Consider the following 21,756-nt stretch of genomic DNA (forward strand, 5'->3'; position numbering starts at 1 on the left):
CTGTCACGACTTCCGCCGAAGTCGGCTCCTCTCCTTGTTCGGGTGGCGTTCGGCGATTGACGTCACCGGCTTTCTAGCCATCGCTGCTCCATTTTTCATATATCCATTTGTTTTGTCTTGTTCCGTACACACCTGTTTTTCATTCCATAATCAACTGCATGTATTTAGTCCTCTGTTTCCCCTCCATGTCTTTGTGTGTAATTGTTTATTGCTATGTGGATATTGTTCAGGCGCTATACTTTTGTTATGTTCCGTGTTTTTGGCACGTTTATGTTTTTATGTGCTGTCGTTTTTGGACCGGAATTAAAGTGCGCCTGTTTACTACACTCTGACCTCCTGCACCTGACTTCGCCTCCGTACACACCCCTATGGTAGGGTGTTGTATGCAAAATGGGTCAACTTTGAGCACCTCTATCTCCTAAATGTTTTGGCATTCAGGTCCAGAAAGTAACGTTCTGACCACTTCTACCATAAGCAAATATGTATGGAAAGTTTTGTTCTAATCAAAAGGGGTGTGGTCAAAAAGGGATTGAAATCTAATGGACAAGGGTCAAGTTGCTTTACTGTCCTTAAGCCAGGAGTCTGAGGTGAACATTGAAGAGAGGTAAATAAATCACTGATTCCCCGAGGCTGTCTCTAGGACACTGGTCGGACTCTCTGACATACTACTGCTAGTGCTGCTTCGGGCTCCTCACAGCTGAATGGTGGCTGTTAAAATAGAGACCATAAATGTTGTTGTCATTATTGCGACCTCATTTTTAACGCACTGCCATAATCTGTGAACTATGAACTGCACAGCTCCTTCTGCACCTGGAGGAGACCCTTGTGTTCAAGGTAGCTGTTCAGAAGGGGCCAGGGCCACTGCAGAATTGCCCTATTATGCCCTATTTTGGGCTCTGAGTATTACACCCTGTTGTCCCTCTCACCCACGTAAATGTTGTCTACACATCGCTGACTCTGAAAAACCACTCTCATCATGGTTGAGAGCAACAAGAGAGGAAGCGAGAGTGATTGAGTGAGGGGAATAAAAAAAAAGGCAAAGAGAGAAAGAGAGTGAAGCGGTAGGAAGAGGGTGACAGAGAAAAGAAATGGTGGACTGATGACTTTCTACAGAGCGGGAGAAATAGAGAGGCATCTAGAGATGTGAAAAGAGATACAGAGATCGCTGGGGCCCCTTTCAACATCAGAGGCCCAGGTAACATCAAACATACAGCATGTTGGGACACGATGGAGGTGGAAGGTGTGATGTGGAATTAAAAACATCCTGTGTTACCCATGAGAAATGAAATATATCATATTTCCCAGAGACACCCAGTCATTAGGGCATGATAAGGAGAACCAAGTAAACATAGGGCCGAGTCTGAAATTTCTAAGTGGAAATTACAAGCTTCAGAAGCCTTCTCCTGCAACAGGGTGATCAAATGAAGATCCTATACCTGTGCCGTGAGTTGGCCCCTGTTGAAGTAAAATATTTAACTGAAGCAGATTCCCTGAATTCCAGTAAAGGAGAAGTAAAGCATTCACACAAGGCAATATGCCACTGGGCCTTAATTAACCTGAGACATTCAGCTACTCACACACACGTACAGGTACAGTAAACCTGCAGTTAAATCAAAGTGTGACCTTTGGAATGTTGATATCTGCACATGTCCGACTCTCCCTGGGCAAACAGAACAGTCTGTTTAGGAGTGCTGTACATTAGCCCACAGAGAATACCTGAAGCTCACCGGAGATGTAGGACAAAGATGGCGGCGGGTGGGAGTGACTGTGACGCCTAGGACCCCTCCCTGGCTGTGACAAGCTATCTCTCTGACAGTGATACAGAGCCTAATGGCTTCTCTGAGCTGCAATGTCGGTGTGTTGCATGACTGGACATTGGAAGGAGCAATCTTCTCTATCTCAGTGTGTTGAATTGTCCACAGTATGTGGTGTTGGAGGTTATATCTTCCCTTCATATGACTTTTCTATTTTCTCACCGATGTTGAAATATACAGTGCACCTAGTCTGGGTTTTGGCTGATAATTACAAGGCACCACTGCAAACGGGTGTTCTGTTAGCAGACAACACACACATATCATTTTTCTAAATAGCTCTGACTTCTTAGACTTGACCGTGATGTCAAGCCCCTCCTCTCTGATGGGTGATACGGTATCTGTAATATATCCTTTACCTTGTTTTCTCCTGCACCGACGAGCAAAGAGAATGTGTGTGTGTGTGTGCGTGTGTGTGTGCGTGCGCGCGTGCGCGCGTGTGTGTGTGTGTGTGTGTGCGTGTGTGTGTGTGCGTGTGTGCGTGTGTTTTGTAAGAGTGTTTTTGGGGAGGGCCCTGGTAAAGCCACCCCAGGGTCTGCCTTCACCTACTCTGTTATTGCACTCATTCGTCTTTCCCCCCCCAAAATAACAAAAATAACAACATACACTTCAAAGAGCATTTCAAATCCGACCTAAGCACCCATTGTTTAATATACAGTAGACCAGTGTAGACGCTGTTGTCCCTTCTGCTCAACTCCTCTTCATGTTCTCTTCTTAAAACTCAAGAGAAGGTATGGCGCAGCTGCTCACGGAAATAACTGATGAAATTGACATATATGAAGTCAAACTACCATTTACATCACGGGTCTCAAATAACACCCTTTTAGCTCATTCCTGACGCCATGTGAGAGAACGTTACTGTTAGATCGGGTCCTGATGCAAATGTATTGGAGCGTGCAGAGAAAAACACAGCTGTTGACAACAGCTGGTTTCTCATTCTGATTACAACGTTGGTCAAGCACGTGTCTGTACGCCGCCCGCCACGTAGCTACACACACACACGCATGCCGAAGAAGGAAGGCGTAGGCAGACACACACTTGCCCAACATCCCATTTCCGGCGCTACAGTAAAAATGCAGCGAGACTGCGAGAGGGGAAATGTGTATTTATTAAGAAAAACATTCCAGGTGTCAGACATGGACTGTTCCAAACACTCCGCCCCATCCCACAATGCCCCTGTGCAGAAGTAGAACATGTGTGTTGGAGTGTGGAGGGCCCGTCCAACATGCTCTGTGGTGCTTATCTCTGTACGGGCTGGGCCAGGGAGGGCAGAGGAACCAGCCTTAGGCCGTCAGGCTAACAGCATATGGATCCTCCACGCTACTGGGCTTCAGTAGCTGTCTTTCCTCTGGGAGTCAAGGCTTAATCCACACACCACCTGACACTTTCTCAGCCCCTGGAATGGAGCACAGAATCCATTGTCTGTCAGAGCTGCTAGGGCCAGGACCTGTCAACCTCTGATTCCTCTACTGGATCTAACACTGCTTACTGTGCTCAGAGATCATCTCTCCCAGATTTCTCCATAGGCTATTCATCGGTTGGTCCACTGCCCTCATAACTGTCATTGTTGACCCTTATCCAATAACAGCAGCTCCTACAAGCTGTCTCTGAATCCTCACTCCCTATTTTCTTTTACATTTGATTTAACTAGACAAGTCAGTTAAGAACAAATTCTTATTTTACAATGACGGCCTACCCCGGCCAAACCATTCCCCTAACCCGGACGACACTGGGCCAGTTGTGCGCCGCCCTATGGGACTCCCGATCATGGCCGGTTGTGATACAGCCCAGGATCGAACCAGGGTCTGTAGTGATGCCTCCAGCACTGAGATGCAGTGCCTTAGACCGCTGCGCCACTCGGGAGCCCAAGTGTACTGGTCAAGCATGCAGCATCAGAGATCCGGTGATCTGTTGGATTTGAATCCAGTCCCTTCAAATCCCTCTCTTCTCTGACACCATATTCCAGTCAGTGGAATGGCCTCACAGCACTAAAGCCCAGTGTGTCAGTCACTTTACTGTCATCATTAGACAATCCCAAGAATTGATGGATTGTGAATCAGACAACTATAGGGGGCTGTGCTGTGATTGGAAGATGTGTACATATTCTCACTGATGGTTAATTTAACATTGAACAGGACCAGTGGAGGCTGCTGAGGGGAGGATGGCTCATAATAATGTCTGGAATGGTTTTCATGTGTTCGATACCATTCCATCCATTAAACTCCATTCCGGCCATTATTATGAGCCATCCTCCCCTCAGCAGCCTCCACTGAACAGGACACAGTCTAGAAAATATCCAGTTCTGTATTGATTGTACAGTAGGACAGCGATAGCAAAGCACCAATTGATACAGATTGAAGGTAAAAGGTAACAGTTCCACACACTTGCAATACATGTTTCCCAGTTACAGTCATTAACAGAGAAAATGACCCAGATTCCTGACTGCAGGGGAGTGAGGAGAAAAGGGCACATATCCCAGAACACCTAGCAGTCTGAACTTTGTGCCAGTGCCACCCAGAGAAGGAGAGAGAGGGGAGGGTTTAAGAAAATCACAAGACCCGGTAATCTGTCTTTAACTGGATTAGAGCTGAGTTCCTGGGAAAGAAACGATGACGCCCAGGTGGAAGAGGAGGAGCGGCGAACGGTTGTCTGGCTCCTGGGCTGGGAGGACAGACAGACAGTAGTCACCGGAACACACTTCATAGCTCACTGGCTGCATATACTGTATGTGTGTGTGGACCGGACCCCTCTGTCAAAACACACCTCAGTCACCAACGACCCCTGAAGAGGCCCATTCTGACAACCACACAGAGACAAGAGCTGCTGCTAGTAACCTATCATTTGCCAGACATTCCAGAAATGCCCCAAATTCTGTTGGATTTAAATAACAGATTCTCAACTGAATCTTCCCCTGTGAGATTACCGAATAAGGTTGCATGAACAGAGAAGTTAAAAAGAATCATTCAGAGCATCAAAGCTTTCAGTGCTCACTGTTCTGGCATCTTAAGTTACGGTGGTGGGACCCCTGTCATACAGAGGGCACCCCTGAATTCTGTCATTCTCAGGTTCCATCCATTCAACCCTGGTTGTCAAGATATTTTACAGAGAACTCCTATACCTCCTGTGTGTTGTATAGCAATTACCTCACACATTACGTAAACAAAGGGTGGCGCTGCAAGTGCAAAGCTATACAGAACCATTACTGCATCAGATCTCGCCTGAACAGCTGTCTGAGGAGTGGCTCCTCTTTTGTAGGAAGAGACTGGTGAAAGATCAGAGGCAGGACCATCAGTCAGCAGAACAATGGCAGCAACACAGTAAAGCAGAGACAAATCCCTTCTCTGCATAAAACTCAACCTGTGCTGTGCTGTGCTGCGCTGTGCTGCGCTGTGCTGCTCTGGAGGAAACACCATACACACATGCGGTTTAGCGCCCTGCGCTATAACAAAATACTTCCAATACATCACATCATACTTTCTTTGAATCGTTTAATACATGTGTTTCTAAAATGTGTCAAAACATCACATTACATGAATGGCTGCCTATAGTCCATCTCTCTGTAATAATCTTCTGTCTCCAACATATGAATTTGTAAACAACTCATGAAACCTCAACTAATTTTCTGTCGACTAAACATTCCCTTGTTTCTTCAATGTTAACTATTCTAACCTAAGGTGGGCTGGGTAGACTGTCAGTCACCTTCATAGCTGCAGCGGGGTTATTCTGCCACATAATGCAGGCTATGTGTTAATTACTGCACATACTCTCCATATCTGTCCGGTGGTTTGACAACTCTGCCATGAGAAGTCATTGGCACTGGAGTCTGTGGTGCTGTGACAGGAGGTGGGTCAGCATCTGAAACAAGTAAGTGCAACTCTGTGTCACACTCTGGGTGTTCCTCTCCACCTTTTGGAGAAGTCTCTGGAGCAGGGAGTACAGGAGGGGACTAAGCACACATCTTGGAGGGGCACCCGTGTTGAAGGTCAGCGTGGTGGAAGTGTTATTTCCTACCCTCACCACCTGGGGCCGTCCCGTCAAGAAGTTCCTAGCAGGATTTCTTCCATGTGTCCATGTCTGTGTCCCATTTCTTGGAAGCGGTAGCTCTAGCCTCCAAGACAGCTTCTACCCCCAAGCCATAAGACTTCTAAATAGCCATAAGACTTCCATAAGACTTCTAAATAGCCATAAGACTTCTAAATAGCCATAAGACTTCCATAAGACTTCTAAATAGCCATAAGACTTCTAAATTGCCACAAGACTTCTAAATAGCCATAAGACTTCTAAATAGCCATAAGACTTCTATAAGACTTCTAAATAGCCACAAGACTTCTAAATAGCCATAAGACTTCTAAATAGCCATAAGACTTCTAAATAGCCATAAGACTTCTATAAGACTTCTAAATAGCCACAAGACTTCTAAATAGCCATAAGACTTCTATAAGACTTCTAAATAGCCATAAGACTTCTAAATAGCCATAAGACTTCTATAAGACTTCTAAATAGCCATAATACTTCTAAATAGCCATAAGGCTTCTATAAGACTTCTAAATAGCCATAAGACTTCTATAAGACTTCTAAATAGCCATAAGGCTTCTATAAGACTTCTAAATAGCCATAAGACTTCTAAATAGCCATAAGACTTCTATAAGACTTCTAAATAGCCATAAGACTTCTAAATAGCCATACGACTTCTAAATAGCCATAAGACTTCTAAATAGCCATAAGGCTTCTATAAGACTTCTAAATAGCCATAAGACTTCTAAATAGCCATAAGACTTCTAAATAGCCATAAGACTTCTAAATAGCCATAAGACTTCTATAAGACTTCTAAATAGCCACAAGACTTCTAAATAGCCATAAGACTTCTAAATAGCCATAAGACTTCTAAATAGCCATAAGACTTCTATAAGACTTCTAAATAGCCACAAGACTTCTAAATAGCCATAAGACTTCTAAATAGCCATAAGACTTCTATAAGACTTCTAAATAGCCATAAGACTTCTAAATAGCCATAAGACTTCTATAAGACTTCTAAATAGCCACAAGACTTCTAAATAGCCATAAGACTTCTAAATAGCCATAAGACTTCTAAATAGCCATAAGACTTCTATAAGACTTTTAATAGCCATAAGACTTCTAAATAGCCATAAGGCTGCTAAATAGTTCATTAATGGTTACCTGAACTATCTGCACTGACCCTATCTTGCACGGACTCTATGCACACTCACAAGACTATATATACATTCCATATACACAGTCACACACACACTAGACTGACACTCTCACACAAAACCCACACTCACATACGCACACACACACACATAACACACACACGCATACCAACAACACCAACACACATACACACATGCATACTGACACAAGACACACACACACACACACTTTTACACTCATCATATGCTGCTGCTACTCTTTATTTTACTCGTATTATTATCTATCCTGATGCCTAGTCACTGTACTCTGCCTGCATGTACATATCTAACTCAAATACCTCGCACACCTACCTGCACATTGATCTGGTACTGGTACTACTTGTTTATAGCTCCATTTTTGTGTTTAATTTCTCTTGTGTTACTATTTTTCTTTATAGATATATATATCTGCATTGTTGGGAAGGGCTCATTAGCAAGCATTTCACAGTTAAAGCTGCAATATGTAACTTTTTGGGAGACCCAACCAAATTCACATAGAAATGTGAGTTATAGATCTGTCATTCTCATTGAAAACAAGTCTAAGAAGCGTTAGATCTGTTCTACTTGTGCTATTTCTATGCTTCCCGGTCTTAAGTTAGGTTTTTGCGTCTTTTAGGTTCAGTTTTGTACACCAGCTTCAAACGGCTGAAAATACAATATTTTTGGTTATGGAAAAAATATTTCACAGCGGTTTAGATTGATTATAATGATTATCTACACTATACTTGCTTGTTTTGTCACGTAAACTGAAATTAGGCAAACTATTAGAATTTTAGCAAAGAGGAAATATCTTTAAGTCTACACCCTTTTTATTTGGTGCATGTGACAAATCAAATTTGATTGATTGATTTGAGGAAAGTGGTGCAACAGTCTGTATGTGCAAGTGCTGCAGAGCACAGAGACTGGGCTCTCTCTGCTTTCTCACACTGCTGGTAATGAAGTTGTGCTCTAATAGCCCTCCCTTTCTCCATCACCCCTTTCTTTCGAATATGGACACTAATGAGCTTTTCTTACTCTCACACCCTTGCTGTGCTCTCTCTTTTCTCTATGTTCTATACAACCACCAATTACTGACCTCTGTCTTCCTTCTCCTCCTCTCCTCTCTGTTATACCCTCCTTGCCTAGTCTCTCCTCCTTTCCCTTCATTCCAGCCTTGATTTTTGGCTGCATAAACATGGGATATGTTAAATAATCAAATCTTTCCAACTTTAATTTCAGTGTGCTGTGCAATAGGATTCTCCAGACCCCAGGGCTAAACTGTCTGATCTAATTCTTATCCAACCCACCCCTGGAGAGAGGCAACAAAAAAGCAGTGGTTCTGTTTGAGAAATAGAAGCTTGCCAAGGTGAGCTGGCAAGCTTCTATTTCTCAAACAGAACCACTGGTTGGAAGGAAGGGAAAGTAGGACTGACTAGGCAAGGAGGGTATAACAGGCGAGGAATTTACCACATTAGTCATCGGCTTCATTAATAAGTACATCAACGACGTAGTCCCCACAGTGACCATACGTACATATCCTAACCAGAAGCCATGGATTAAAGGCGAAATCCACACTGAGCTAAAGGCTAGAGTGACGCTTTCAAGGAGTGAGACACAAATCTGGACGCTTATTAGAAATCCCGCAACGCCCTCCGAAGAACCATCATTTTTTCAAGTAGACCACTTGAGTCCCTGTACCCAAGAACGCCAAGGTAACCTGTCTAAATGACTATCACCCCGTAGCACTCACATATGTAGCCCTGAAATGCATTGAAAGGCTGGTCATGGCTCACATCAACACCATCATCTCAGACACCCTGAACCCACTCCAATTCGCATACTGTCCCAACAGATCCACATATGATCCACAGATCCACAATGCTCTTTCCCACCTGGACAAAAGGAACACCTAAGTGAGAATGCTGTTCATTGACTACAGCTCAGCGTTCAACACCATAGTGCCCTCCAAGCTCATCACTAAACTAAGAATCTGGGATTAATCACCTCCCTCTGCAATTGGGTACTGGACTTTCTGATGGGCCGCCCCCAGGTGGTGAGGGTATGCAACAACACATTCGCCACGCTGACCCACAACACGGGTGCCCTTCAGGGGTGCGTGCTTAGCCCCCTGTACTCCCTGTTCACCCACAACTGTGTGGTCGCACACGACTCCAACACCATCATTAAGTTTGCTGACGAAACGACAGTGAAAGGCCTGATCACCGACAACGATGAGACAACCTACAGGGAATCAATGCGGCTGTAGTGGACATGATCGAGAGCTTCAAGTTCCTCGGTGTCCACATCACTAAGGACCTTTCATGGTCCAAACACATCAACACAGTTGTGAAGAGGGCACAACCATGCCTCTTCCCCCTCAGGAGGCTAAAAAGATTTGGCATGGGCCCTCAGATCCTGAAAATGTTCTACAGCTGCACCATCGAGAGCATCTTGAATGGTTGCATCACCGCTTGGTATGGCAACTGACTGGCATCCGACCGCAAGGCGCTACAGAGGGTAGTGCGTACGGCCCATTACATCACTGGGGCCGAGCTCCCTGTCATCCAGGACCTCCATAACAGGCAGTGTCAAAGGAAGGCCCTAAAAATTGTCAAAGACTCTAGCCACCCAAGTCACAGTCTGTTCCCTGTGCTACCGCATGGTAATTGGTACCAGAGAGCCAAGTCTGGGACAAAAAGGCCTTTGAACAGCTTCTACCGCAAAGCCATAAGATTGCTGAACAGTTCATTAAATGGCTACCCGGAATTTCTGCTTTTCTCCCCCACCTACATGTACATAGTACTTCAATCAATCACCTAATCAAACCTACATTTACATATTACCTCAATTAATCACCCCAACTACCTCGTACCCCAGTACACTGTCTTGGTACCGGTAGTCCTTGTATATAGCCTGTATATAGCCTTGTTATTGTTATTTTATTGTGTTTCTATCTTCTTTTTATCTACTTGTTTATTTTCTACTTTTTAACTGCATTGTTGGGAAAGGGCTCGTAAGTAAGCATTTCACGTTAAAGTCTATACTTGTTTTATTCGGCGCATGTGACAAATAAAAGTGTCTTTAATTTGATTTGAAAGAACCACAAACACAGGGTTCTGAGCGAGGTAAGTTCAGACGTTACACTCCAAAAAATACTGGGATAAAAACAACCCAACATTAACATGTGATAACCACAGAACAGATGAACTGGGATGACATTTACTCTCCTGGGAGGCCAAAAAGGACTATCTTAAAGGCTTACACAAGTGTACTAAGCCACGCCTCCATAACCCAGCATCAAAAACCCAGCAGTTTCGTAAAGAAAACAACCCGGAAGTGACCCAATGCCTGCAACCCAGCAACACAGCATTTCTTTGAGTGTAGTGTGACTGGAGGAGTGGAGACAACAGTGAGTTGTTGTGGCCTGTGGGGCTCTTATGTATAGTACAAGGTCATCAAGGCCTGTTTTCAAAACCAGATGCCTCAAACTATTGTTGTCCTCCAGTGTGGGAGTCTACGGCATAATATGCCCATAGCTGATTCAGGTATGGGCATATTATATATTCAGGTATGGGCATATTCAAGTAAGAGTTGGAAAATTAGTATTTTCAATACTCAATAAACTCATGAAATACAACATTCATCCTGGTGTTCAGGGTAAGCAGCTGATTCTGAGTGACAAACATCAACAATATATATTTCAACACTGAGAGTATTTGTGTACTCAGAGCGCTGTGGTTCTGGATGGGGGTGATGAGAGAACTGTAGTCTAGTCGCCCCTCTCTCTGGTGGACAGTTTCCCCTGTCTTTTGTGTGTACCTTTCGTCGGTGAGTAGAAAGCAGAGGCGCTCACACACAATAATCTTAATTGAACCTCTTCAGAGAGGGCGCAGCCATGTGTGTCAACAGTTAATGACAGAGGAGGGAAAACACGAGTGTGGATAATAAAAGAGTCAGGAGAGAGAAAGGGGAGCCATGTCTGTCTGTTGACAGGACCAATAATAACACAATGTCTGAGGGGCTGTTTAGAATCAAGGTCTATAGAGTTAACACACAGACATACTGATGTAGAATCTTAATTTGATCACCCTGTTGCAGGAGAACTTTCCTGCAATGGAAAAACATTTTTATTTTATTTATTTTGTAATGTTTTTTTGTTTTTTGGGGGAGGGGAACATTTAAATGTGTAGTGTATTTTAGGTTGAACCTTTTACTGCAGTGGGCTAAATCAGGGTCACACTGAGTGTTTCTTGGAAGTCTTAAACAAATCTACTTTGAAACAAAAGTATACACCTCACACACATGGTTATGCGTATAAGACACCTGTACCATGTCAGATATAGAGTTGTAATGTATTACATTTTGAGTTTGCATCCCAATATTACACTTTATATAGATCACAGAAGACTGAAATAAGAAACCCGTGCTGACATAGAAACACCAGATTTGAAAAAGATTGTTTAATAATTATGAAATTATGATAAATATTAATAACATTCCACCCATGAAGCCACTAGGTCATTTGACTGCAGGAAAGGGCTACGAAGGCTTCTGAAGTTGGCAATTTCCACTTTGAAATTACGACAAACGTACCAACCCTTACAAAAATGTCCATAATGCTCATAATCCACATAATCATTTACATTTCCTGTTGCTGCAGGATTATTTTCCTGCTGTAGCAAACTGGCTCTAATTAAGATCCTACATCTATATTGTCTGCGATGTGTTGTTCATCTGCCACCAAGATAGATTATACATCACCTCAGAGACCTACTGTAATACAGTGTTAACAGAGAGCAGGATAAAACTGAAACTTCCACTCACCTAAAATAAATATGCCCAGATATGCAGCCATGGCGGATGTCAGTCGATTTTGACAGAAGGCCATCCGGAAGGCTGAAACACAGAGTAGGAGAGAGTACGTGTTAATAAGACAAAATATACCTGGTCTTTTTGGTCATCAATGTCATAATATCATCATTTTGCATCATAATACACAATGATCCTCTATTGAAATGCTGGAGGGCCCAACAATTTATATCAATAAATCCATTAGGAAATGTGTGTATGTGCTGCTGACCCTAACCCACTTGACCTCAGGGGGCCAGGGGCGCCTCTGTGACCGTGTCGTGACACTGTGGAGAGAAAGGAGTTGTGTGTGCACAGTCTCCACAAACACAGCTCTAAGGACTGAATGTGACCGAGCATGTTCCCTACAGATCTGTGCGTGGGAACACAGATTACAGATGTCCAACTATTCTAATCTGACTTGGCTCAAACAAATTCAAGTTGTTGTCGAATAGTACTACATCCTACCAAGTGACAATAGTACAATTTCTAATACTTTTTTCAATGTGGGTTAACGTGGCAAATATTTTTTTACATAATCCCACCAGCAATCCTTCAAACAAACCTTCAATACAGAACACTGTACATTTGCATCTGTAACAGATTAACATGTACTAATAGTGAGGCCGAGGGATGCCGGTACCACACAGTGATGTCATATCCATTGTACAGGGATAGCTAACTCCACGTGCTGCTGTTCTCATATGGCCAAGGACCAGACCAAACCAATCCTCTATAATGCAGAATAACAAGAGAAAAAAGAAAAAAAAATCCCAATAAAATAAAAAACTCTGCAGTGTTACAATCCCAATAAACTCAGCAAGCTGAGTATTGACAAGTAGAATTACAGCGGGGAAAAAGTGGAAGAAAACGCTATTGCACTGCGGAGTTCCGTATCGCTGCTTGGTTCCCTACCTACTGCAGCCTGGGGACAGAGGGGCTGGCTGGCTGGCGGGTCTCTCTGTGGGTATAAACCCTTGAGAGGATCAGGGCCCCTCACTGCAGCCACTCTACTCGGCTGAAGAGTGTCCAACACTGGGACAGGACAGCTCTGCATCATAATGCCGCTACCACAGTTTCCCACCAACATAAAACAACCACAGGGAGAACAGTTAAGAGCAAATGAAGTGATTTTAACACAGCTGACAGTTTACCATAGAAACAAGACAACCTGCCACAGAAACCTGACAGTTTACCACAGAAACAAGACAACCTGCCACAGAAACCTGCCAGTTTACCACAGAAACAAGACAACCTGCCACAGAAACCTGCCAGTTTACCACAGAAACAAGACAACCTGCCACAGAAACCTGCCAGTTTACCACAGAAACAAGACAACCTGCCACAGAAACCTGCCAGTTTACCACAGAAACAAGACAACATGCCACAGAAACCTGCCAGTTTACCACAGAAACAAGACAACCTGCCACAGAAACCTGCCAGTTTACCACAGAAACAAGACAACATGCCACAGCAACCTGCCAGTTTACCAGACACACTTATCTACCACAGAATGCCAATTCAGTATCTCACAAAGTCACATCTACCATGAAGTACAACAAATTCACCATAATAACAAAATAATAACACAAATCTCTGACAGTATGTGTTTACAAAAATGGAGTGTCTGTATGTAAAAAAGACTCAGATAGAGTCCATTTTTAAAAAAGAAAAAGGGTGCAACACACTAGTAGACAAGATGTTCATTCACAAAGACAAAGTTCTGAAACGGCTGGGAATTACCAGGGACCTCACGATACCATATAATCACGACACTTAGGTGCCGATACCATATGTATTGCGATTCGATACTGCGATTTTATTGAAATTTCATGTTCCAAGCATATTGCTCACCATATGTCTGCTGCAGAGAGACAAGAGAGAGACATGAGAAAATGTGTTTTGATCAGTCATGGAAATAAAAGTGATGAAAAAATATTGTCTCACTCTTTAAAAAGAGATGGAGAAGAAGCTATAGGATGAAAAATACAGCAGGTACAGCCGACTAGCGCTGCCTAGCAAAAACAAACTGGAGTCAAAGTATCGATATAATATCATCCAAAATAATATGTAACTGTATCGATTTATTCCCCCATCACTATCAAACCTGTTCAGACAATCAATCCCACACAACATCTGTTAGGTCCAACTTCTGAGAAGTGATGTATCTATACAGATTAATAGCATAAATAAGATCTAAGTACTCACACAGCCACGCAAGTAAACTCAGTCCTCTCTGTGGTGAGAAGCTTTCTGCAGGCTGGTTCACTTTTAGTGTGCGTGTGTGTGTGTGTGTGTGTGTGTGTGTGTGTGTGTGTGTGTGTGTGTGTGTGTGTGTGTGTGTGTGTGTGTGTGCGCAGTATGGACAGCGATTCTTATTCAAATTCAGCTGTCACTCTGAGAGCCACTGTGTGAAAGGGGAAATGGTCTCTAGGCAGGCGGAATGCACTGCCCCACTTTTTTGTGTGTGTGTGTGGGGTGGGGGGTGGGGGTTGAGTTGGGATGGAGGGAAGGAGAGAAGGAGAGAGGGAGGGGTTGGGGCGCTGTGTTGGCTGTCCCTGGGCCGTCGGTGCAGGGACACCCCCTCCCTGCCCCCAGAGAGAGGAGCATCCAAACTGACCACCAGAGAGACGACACAGGACCTCCGGTCCAGGGAAAAATAACCTGCTGAGTTTGTGGCATAAGTACTTCCTGTTGCAGACAGGGTTGTTCCTGTGCACTACATGACATAGGAATTACAGCTTAACTAAGAAGTTGAAATGAGGAGAGAAAATAAAAACATGCTCTATATTTTCATTGGATGAAATAAGAAGATACCCCACAACCTTGAAGGTTGAACTGTGTTACTTTAGCATAATGTGGCACAACAACTTTAAGTTGATACAGTAAGTCTCTATCAATAGGACACAGTAGTTTACTAAACTCTGACAAAGTCAGAGAAACTGTGGTTTCCAATAACATGATATCCTTTCAGTTCCATACCTAAGGTGGGAGGGACTCTCATATACCATGCTTAAAACCCTTTAATTGCCTCTTCTTCAAAAACATGTCAAACATTAAATTACTATTACTAACAACTCAAATAAGAACTTCCAATATTTGTTTTAACTTTATGTTTATTTGGGGAATAACAGAGCTCTACCAGGCTGTTGAGAAGTCAAAAGAGGGTCATACCAGCAATGCCATATTAGAATGGCAATTTCCATTACATTTTTGTTCATCTCAATAATACTACAAAAAATGACCTTAGGTCTGCTTCAATGGCTTTTATAGGTAGGTAAGCATTATTAAAAGAGTAATTATGATAATTGTACACATCCAAACATGAATATTCAATTACATTGAAATATACGTTTAGTGTATATAGTGCAATGTCTATCAAAATGGTTTTCTTACATTTCAAATGATCCAGGTTCTTCCACCGTCTTTTCCACATATTCAGACTGCATTTTTAGATAATAAATTACAAAGTACCGTTTTTAATTACTGTTATAGGCATTCTTTTATAGGCGACCTTAAAGGCCCTTCTGAATATTGATTAAATGACTCCATTGGTCAATTTATGTTGCCTAATATAGTGTGTTTTCAACAATTCAATCCTATTTTTTTATAAAAAATATAACATATTAGTTCACAATATTTGTCACTGACATATCAACCCCCTGGATGAGCACATTTAAAATATATATTGCTTTTTAGCCTTTTTACATTTTAAATATTTATTTTCATATTTCTACTCTTCAAGGTCTCTACTAACAGGAAATGTGCAATATTTATCCATCACCAACTGAATTCCTGCCTTTTATCCCATATCTTTGGTGACTGATTTTGAGTTTTCTTACAGACCAAAATGGGCAAAATTAGAGTGCCACAACACTGAACTGTAGCAACCCAAAACAACGGATACAAATTATGTTAATTGTTGCAGGAGGGCTGGGGGAGTTGACCAATCAAGTTAAAGTGAATATTTTTTTTCATATCTACTTCTAACTCCATTGCCAAACATGCTCTACCAGCTGGTTGAGGGCTAAAGCAGTGGTCACCAACCTTTTCTGAGTCAAGATCACTTTCTGAGTCCAAATGCAAGCTGAGAGCTACCGCTCAGATTTTTTATATGACTTAAAAAACTTAAGTCTATGCAACATTATTCTTTTAAAAACAGTTCTGTAGCAATGAGGTTTGTGCAGTAGGCTAGGCTATTGTCACGTTCTTGAAAATGATTGGACCAAGGCGCAGCGTCAGTATAGTTCCACATATTTATTTAAGTGAAACTAACAAAATAACAAAACTTACAAAGACCGTGAGGACGTAGTGACCAAACACACTAACAATCAATCAATATCCCACAAAACACAGGTGGGGAAATAACTACCTAAATATGAGCCCCAATCAAAGGCAACGATAAGCTGGACTGGACTGGATGCCGTTCCTGGACTGGGCACCGGCGCAGAGGAAGGCTCCTGCCCTGGAGCTGGACTGGACACCGTGCCTGGAAGCTCCGGACCATTGACCGTCGCCGGAAGTTCCGGATCGGGAAACGTCGCCGGAGGCTCCGGACCGGGAAACGTCGCCGGAAGTTCTGGACCGGGAAACGTCGCCGGAAGCTCCGGACAGGGAACCGTCGCCGGAAGCTCTGGACTGTGAATGTACACTGGAGGCCTAGTGAGTGGAGCCGGTACAGATGGCACCGGACTGGTGACACGCACTTCAGGGCGAGTGCGGGGAATAGGCACAGGATGTACCGGACTGGGGAGGCGCACTGGAGGCCTGATGCATGTAGCCGGCACAGGTGACACCGGACTGGTGACACGCACTTCAGGACGAGTGTGAGGAGCAGGCACAGTACGCACCGGACTGGGGACACGCACTTCAGGGCGAGTGCGAGGAGCAGGCACAGGACGTACCGGACTGGGGAGGCGCACTGGAGGCCTGATGCGTGGAGCCGGCACAGGTGGCACCGGACTGGTGACACGCACTTCAGGGCGAGTGCGAGGAGCAGGCACAGGATGTACCGGACTTGGGACACGCACTTTAGGGCGAGTGCGAGGAGCAGGCACAGGACGTACCGGACTGGGGAGACGCACTGGAGGCCTGATGCGTGGGGCCGGCACAGGTTGCACCGGACTGGTGACACATTCTTCCGGGCAAGTGTGAGGAGCAGGCACAGGACGTACCGGACTGGGGAGATGCACTGGAGGCCAGATGCGTGGAGCCGACACAGGTTTCACCAGACTGCTAACCAGATCTTCTGGTCGAATGTTGAGCAGAACACACTTGCACAACATCTCTCTCTCAACTTCTCCATTGCCTCCCTGACAGTCTCTGGCTCTTCCCGCGGCTCAGCCGCCAGCTCCATGTGCCCCCCCCCCCCAAAAAAAAAATCTTGGGGTTTCTGTGGCAGTGGTCTGACGACACGCTACTCAGAGTTTGCCATTCAGGCTCTGGCACTCTCCTCGGCGCGACCGGCCACCCCTTGTGCCCCCCCCCAAAGAAAACTTGGGGTGGTCCTTGGGCTTTCTGTGGCTGCGAACCCTGGCGCCGTCGCTGTCCTCCATTATTACCTTCCGTCTGCCGTCAAGGAAGGGTTTCGCATCCACCCATCACTTCTTCCCATGTCCAAAACTCCTTTACCTGGTGAACACGCTGCTTGGTCCTGGTTTGGTGGGATATTCTGTCACGTTCTTGAAAATTATCGGACCAAGGCGCAGCGTGAGTATAGTTCCACATACTTATTTAAGTGAAACTAACAAAATAACAAAACTTACAAAGACCGTGAGGACGTAGTGCCCAAACACACTAACAATCAATCAATATCCCACAAAACACAGGTGGGGAAATAACTACCTAAATATGATCCCCAACCAGAGGCAACGATAAACAGCTGCCTCTAATTGGGAACCATATTAGCACCAACATAGAAATAAACATACTAGATCACCCCCTAGTCACGCCCTGACCTACTACACCATAGAGAACCAAGGGCTCTCTATGGTCAGGGCGTGACAGTTATAGGCCCAATACATTATCACTGCATATTAGCTTTGCTTGAATTGCTCTGCCAATCCATTGCTGTTCGGACCGTTTAAAAAATATATATATAAACATTTTGAGGTAGACTATATGATCACACCGGTAATAGATCAGTTGTTGTATTACGTGTGAGGCACAGCTGAGTGAGCATACATTTAAATAATTCGCTTTTTATTTGTATTTTACTGGGCTGATGGATGCCTGCGCATCTGATGGTCAGTCTCAGCAGAGGGTTAGAGCAGCAGACTGAGGGCCCGCCTCTCAACGTCCCTCCGCTCTCCCTTTCCTCTGCTGACGCTGAGCAAAAAGGGACACTGTCTTCCAGCTGATGGCGAAACTGTAGTCCCACCGCATTATTTCTGCCTCATGCACAAATCCATGTTTTTACTCCTACGAACAGAGAAGGTGAAATATTCCTCTGCTAATAATAACGGAGCAAGTCTATCGATACACTTTCCTACTCATTCATTACAGCTGTAGTGCAGGTTGTAGCACAAGTGGAAGTAGGGAAAAACGCACATTTCTATGACTTATAAAAGTGTTGAATAAAAAGTGCGGACAGCGCTGAGTAAGCACTTAAACATGAACTCACTGAGAACTACAGCAGCACATGGCTGTATTCGTTGACAGTCGATCTCTAGTCATGGTTTTAAAAGTTTTGAAATCTCACAGTATCAACTTTGCTGTAACCTTTCTTTTATGCCCGCTAGGTTACTGCAGACACGGTATTTTGAGCCATCCGATTGGCCAGCGGTAGGCCTACAGTGCACTTCATTTGCTCTCTGGGCCCGCAGGGAAGGCAGAGTTTGTACCTTCAGAAATATTTCAAAATGTGAAGAATTCCACAACCCGGCGAGCAGGGCAGCTGAATTGGGTGCACCTACCACCAACAGCATGAGACCAATACAAATAAACATAGGAACGCAAGGCTTTATCATTAGGTTTTTTACAGAAACGTTTGGAGATGGACCAGTCGATCAACCTGTTGGTGACCACTGGGTTAAAGGTTAAACCTTTGTATGAGATGGCAGTAAGGTCGTGTGTCAACCAGCCAAACCACACAACGGAACCTCACATTCACTGCTCTGTGGTTACATGACCTTTGAACCTGAGATGGAGTCCGATGCGGGGCAACCGCAGCACATTCAGAACCTGAGGAACAGTGATTTTATAAGCATGTCGCTATGGTCTGATCTTGATCTTGCATGTGTTTTTTTGCCAAAAAGTGGATGTATGTGTTGACATTGAGAACATAATGGTAACCCGATCGAGTCCCAATCAAGACAGAGATGACTATAGCTCGCCTGTTCACAGACTAGTGGGGATGGGATAACATAGCCAACTACATCCTCTCTGTGAATTAAAATGCCAATTCAATGGCTCCACAGAGGAACTCTCCACTTTAAAAAAAAGAGCAATACATGACTGCATTCATCCTTCCGTCAAATAGGTATTGTAAGACATCCATCCTAAGGGTGGTGGTGGTACGGTAAAGCACAGCGAACACACAGGTCAAAACCCCCTCAACACTATATTCTTTCTGCTAGCCTTTTATCCTGAACTTCCAAGAACATGTCCAGGCCTCTGGCCTAGACTACAGTTGAGTGAAAAAAATGGAGGGTCTTAAAGTAACTGTCCAGTTTTTCCAGATTTCTATGAAATATTGCCTATAATTAATTGTAATATGAGTGAAATAGTTTCCCTTCCAATTTTGTGATTTTTTATTAAGTATGTTAAAAAGCAGCTCTTCTGTGTTGGAATGGTGTGGGCATACCCCAACAACAGAATGTGGGCATACCCCAACAACAGAATGTGGGCGTACCCCAACAACAGAATGTGGGCGTACCCCAACAACAGAATGTGGGCATACCCCAACAACAGAATGTGGGCGTACCCCAACAACAGAATGTGGGCGTACCCCAACAACAGAATGTGGGCGTACCCCAACAACAGAATGTGGGTGTATACCGGACATTCAAAAGATTAACGCGAGTAGACCGCTGATTGGCCAGCTCATCCTAAACAGGTCTATTTCAGATACAAGGTTTTAAGTGTTTTTTTCTGAAATGTATGCTTTGGACAAAAATATGAGTCAACAGCATTATTTGGGTATGTGTTAACAGAATATGAACTTTTAAAAGTGACATTTTCACTGGACAGTTACTTTAAAACAAATCCAGGTAATACAGTCATACTTCAGTTCAGTTCAGTATACTCAGTGCACGCGCGTGCACACACCCACACTGACACACATTTTAATAGGAGGGAGACATGCTGTTGGAACAGTGCTCACCACTATGCCTCCCCAGTAAAAGTCAGATGAAAGATAAAGTGTCCTGGGGACACTAGACAAAATAATCCCTGGCTTCCATATCATTGAACACAATAATGATAAGCCTTGCCATGTGTGTGTGTGTGTGTGTGTGTGTGTGTGTGTGTGTGTGTGTGTGTGTGTGTGTGTGTGTGTGTGTGTGTGTGTGTGTGTTTGTGTGTGTGTGTCATGTAGACGGAATAAAGTGATATTAATTTGTATTGACACCAGCTGTGTTTTCATGGACAAGCAGTGCTTCAGAACAGTACTGAATGAAATGTACACATCATAATGAACTCATTTCGACAGCAGCTGTGCATAGGCAACCATTCAATAACACATTTCTTTAAAGTTGCACTAAGCAGATATCACTCAGCCATTTCCTGGTTGCTAAAACTCTAATAGTTATGTGGTAAAATAAGCTAGAATCATTGTACCATCTAAACCGCTGTGAAATATATTTTCCATAAGCAAAAATATTGTATTTTCAGCTATTTGAAGCTGTTGTACAAAACCAAAAGTAAAAGATGCAAAAACTAAACTTACGAACAAGAAGCATAGAAATAGCGCACATAGAACAGATCTACCGCTTCTTAGACTTGCTTTCAATGATAGATCTTTAACTCACATTTCAGTGTGAATTTGGTCGGGTCGCCCAAAAAGTTACATTTTGCCACTTTAACTGTCCTGAGTCAATGTTCACTGGGACATAATCCAAAGAAAGGTTGACACCTAAAATAAACTCATTATGTCAGTCCGACTTATTTCTTATTAACTGACCATCTCGATAAATGACAAAGATTATCCATTGTGTATGCGGCCATCAGACCAAAAGTAGAAGGACAGGCAGAGGCAAAAGGAGTGACAGCAGGCCAAGTACGACAGAGCTTGGCAACATCAGGTTGCTGCTCACTCACATTAGGTCATGATGGAAGAGTCTCTCTCTTTACAAAGGCAGATGACTCAGCGTGGCAACCTTCACAAACAACATGGTCCAAACTCAACACTGAAATAACGTCAATGAAACATTAACAGTAAAGGAGTAAAATGGTGAGTGATTAGGATCAGTGTTTAGTCTCTGGATGATCCTCAGGACATTTAAAACCCTTTCCAGAGCTGACCTGAGACCTGCTATCTATCACTAACCCAAATATACTGCTGTGAGTCCTTGAACAAACTAGTAGCCTGCACATTGTATGTCATTGTTAACCTGTTTGTACTTAATGCAATTTGACTCTTTGTGCTGTAAGTAAGACTATGACCAATAACCCGTCTAGATTCCCCCTGATCAAATAGGCCTCTCCATTCAGTACGGCTGGGAAGGAGACAGACCACCCAAAAGTGACATCCCAACAGAAGAAATCTCTATAGCTATGTAATGATTAAAACCCCACTTCAAATACTGTATAATCCTCTGAGAACTTCAAACATACACTACTGGAAATACAGGAGCCTCTTCCCTGACAAATTACATGACATAATCATATACCGTCTGCATGGCAACTTCTGCTGTGTTTTCAACAGGGTTGCGATTAGAGCTGCGATTGATATTATGACGATTTTCCTT

The 21,756-nt window shown here is 43.7% G+C and overlaps 1 protein-coding gene across 4 annotated transcripts in view; it reads right to left on the bottom strand.

Moving 5' to 3' along the window:
• The window catches only part of lamb2l (laminin, beta 2-like), a 66,112-nt gene that overhangs the window by 36,858 nt on the left and 7,498 nt on the right, over window positions 1-21,756 (bottom strand). For 3 of the 4 annotated variants that reach the window (XM_029719552.1, XM_029719551.1, XM_029719554.1), the window contains one exon: window positions 11,825-11,896. In XM_029719552.1, the coding sequence (XP_029575412.1) occupies window positions 11,825-11,888 (64 nt within the window). In that variant the 5' untranslated portion in view covers window positions 11,889-11,896. Of the gene's footprint in view, window positions 1-11,824; window positions 11,897-14,056; window positions 14,079-21,756 lie in introns of those variants that run through there. The other variant, XM_029719553.1, reaches the window with a different exon arrangement.

The sequence above is a fragment of the Salmo trutta genome, chromosome 28 (assembly GCF_901001165.1).
Source record: "Salmo trutta chromosome 28, fSalTru1.1, whole genome shotgun sequence".
Classification (NCBI taxonomy): Eukaryota; Metazoa; Chordata; class Actinopteri; order Salmoniformes; family Salmonidae; genus Salmo; species Salmo trutta.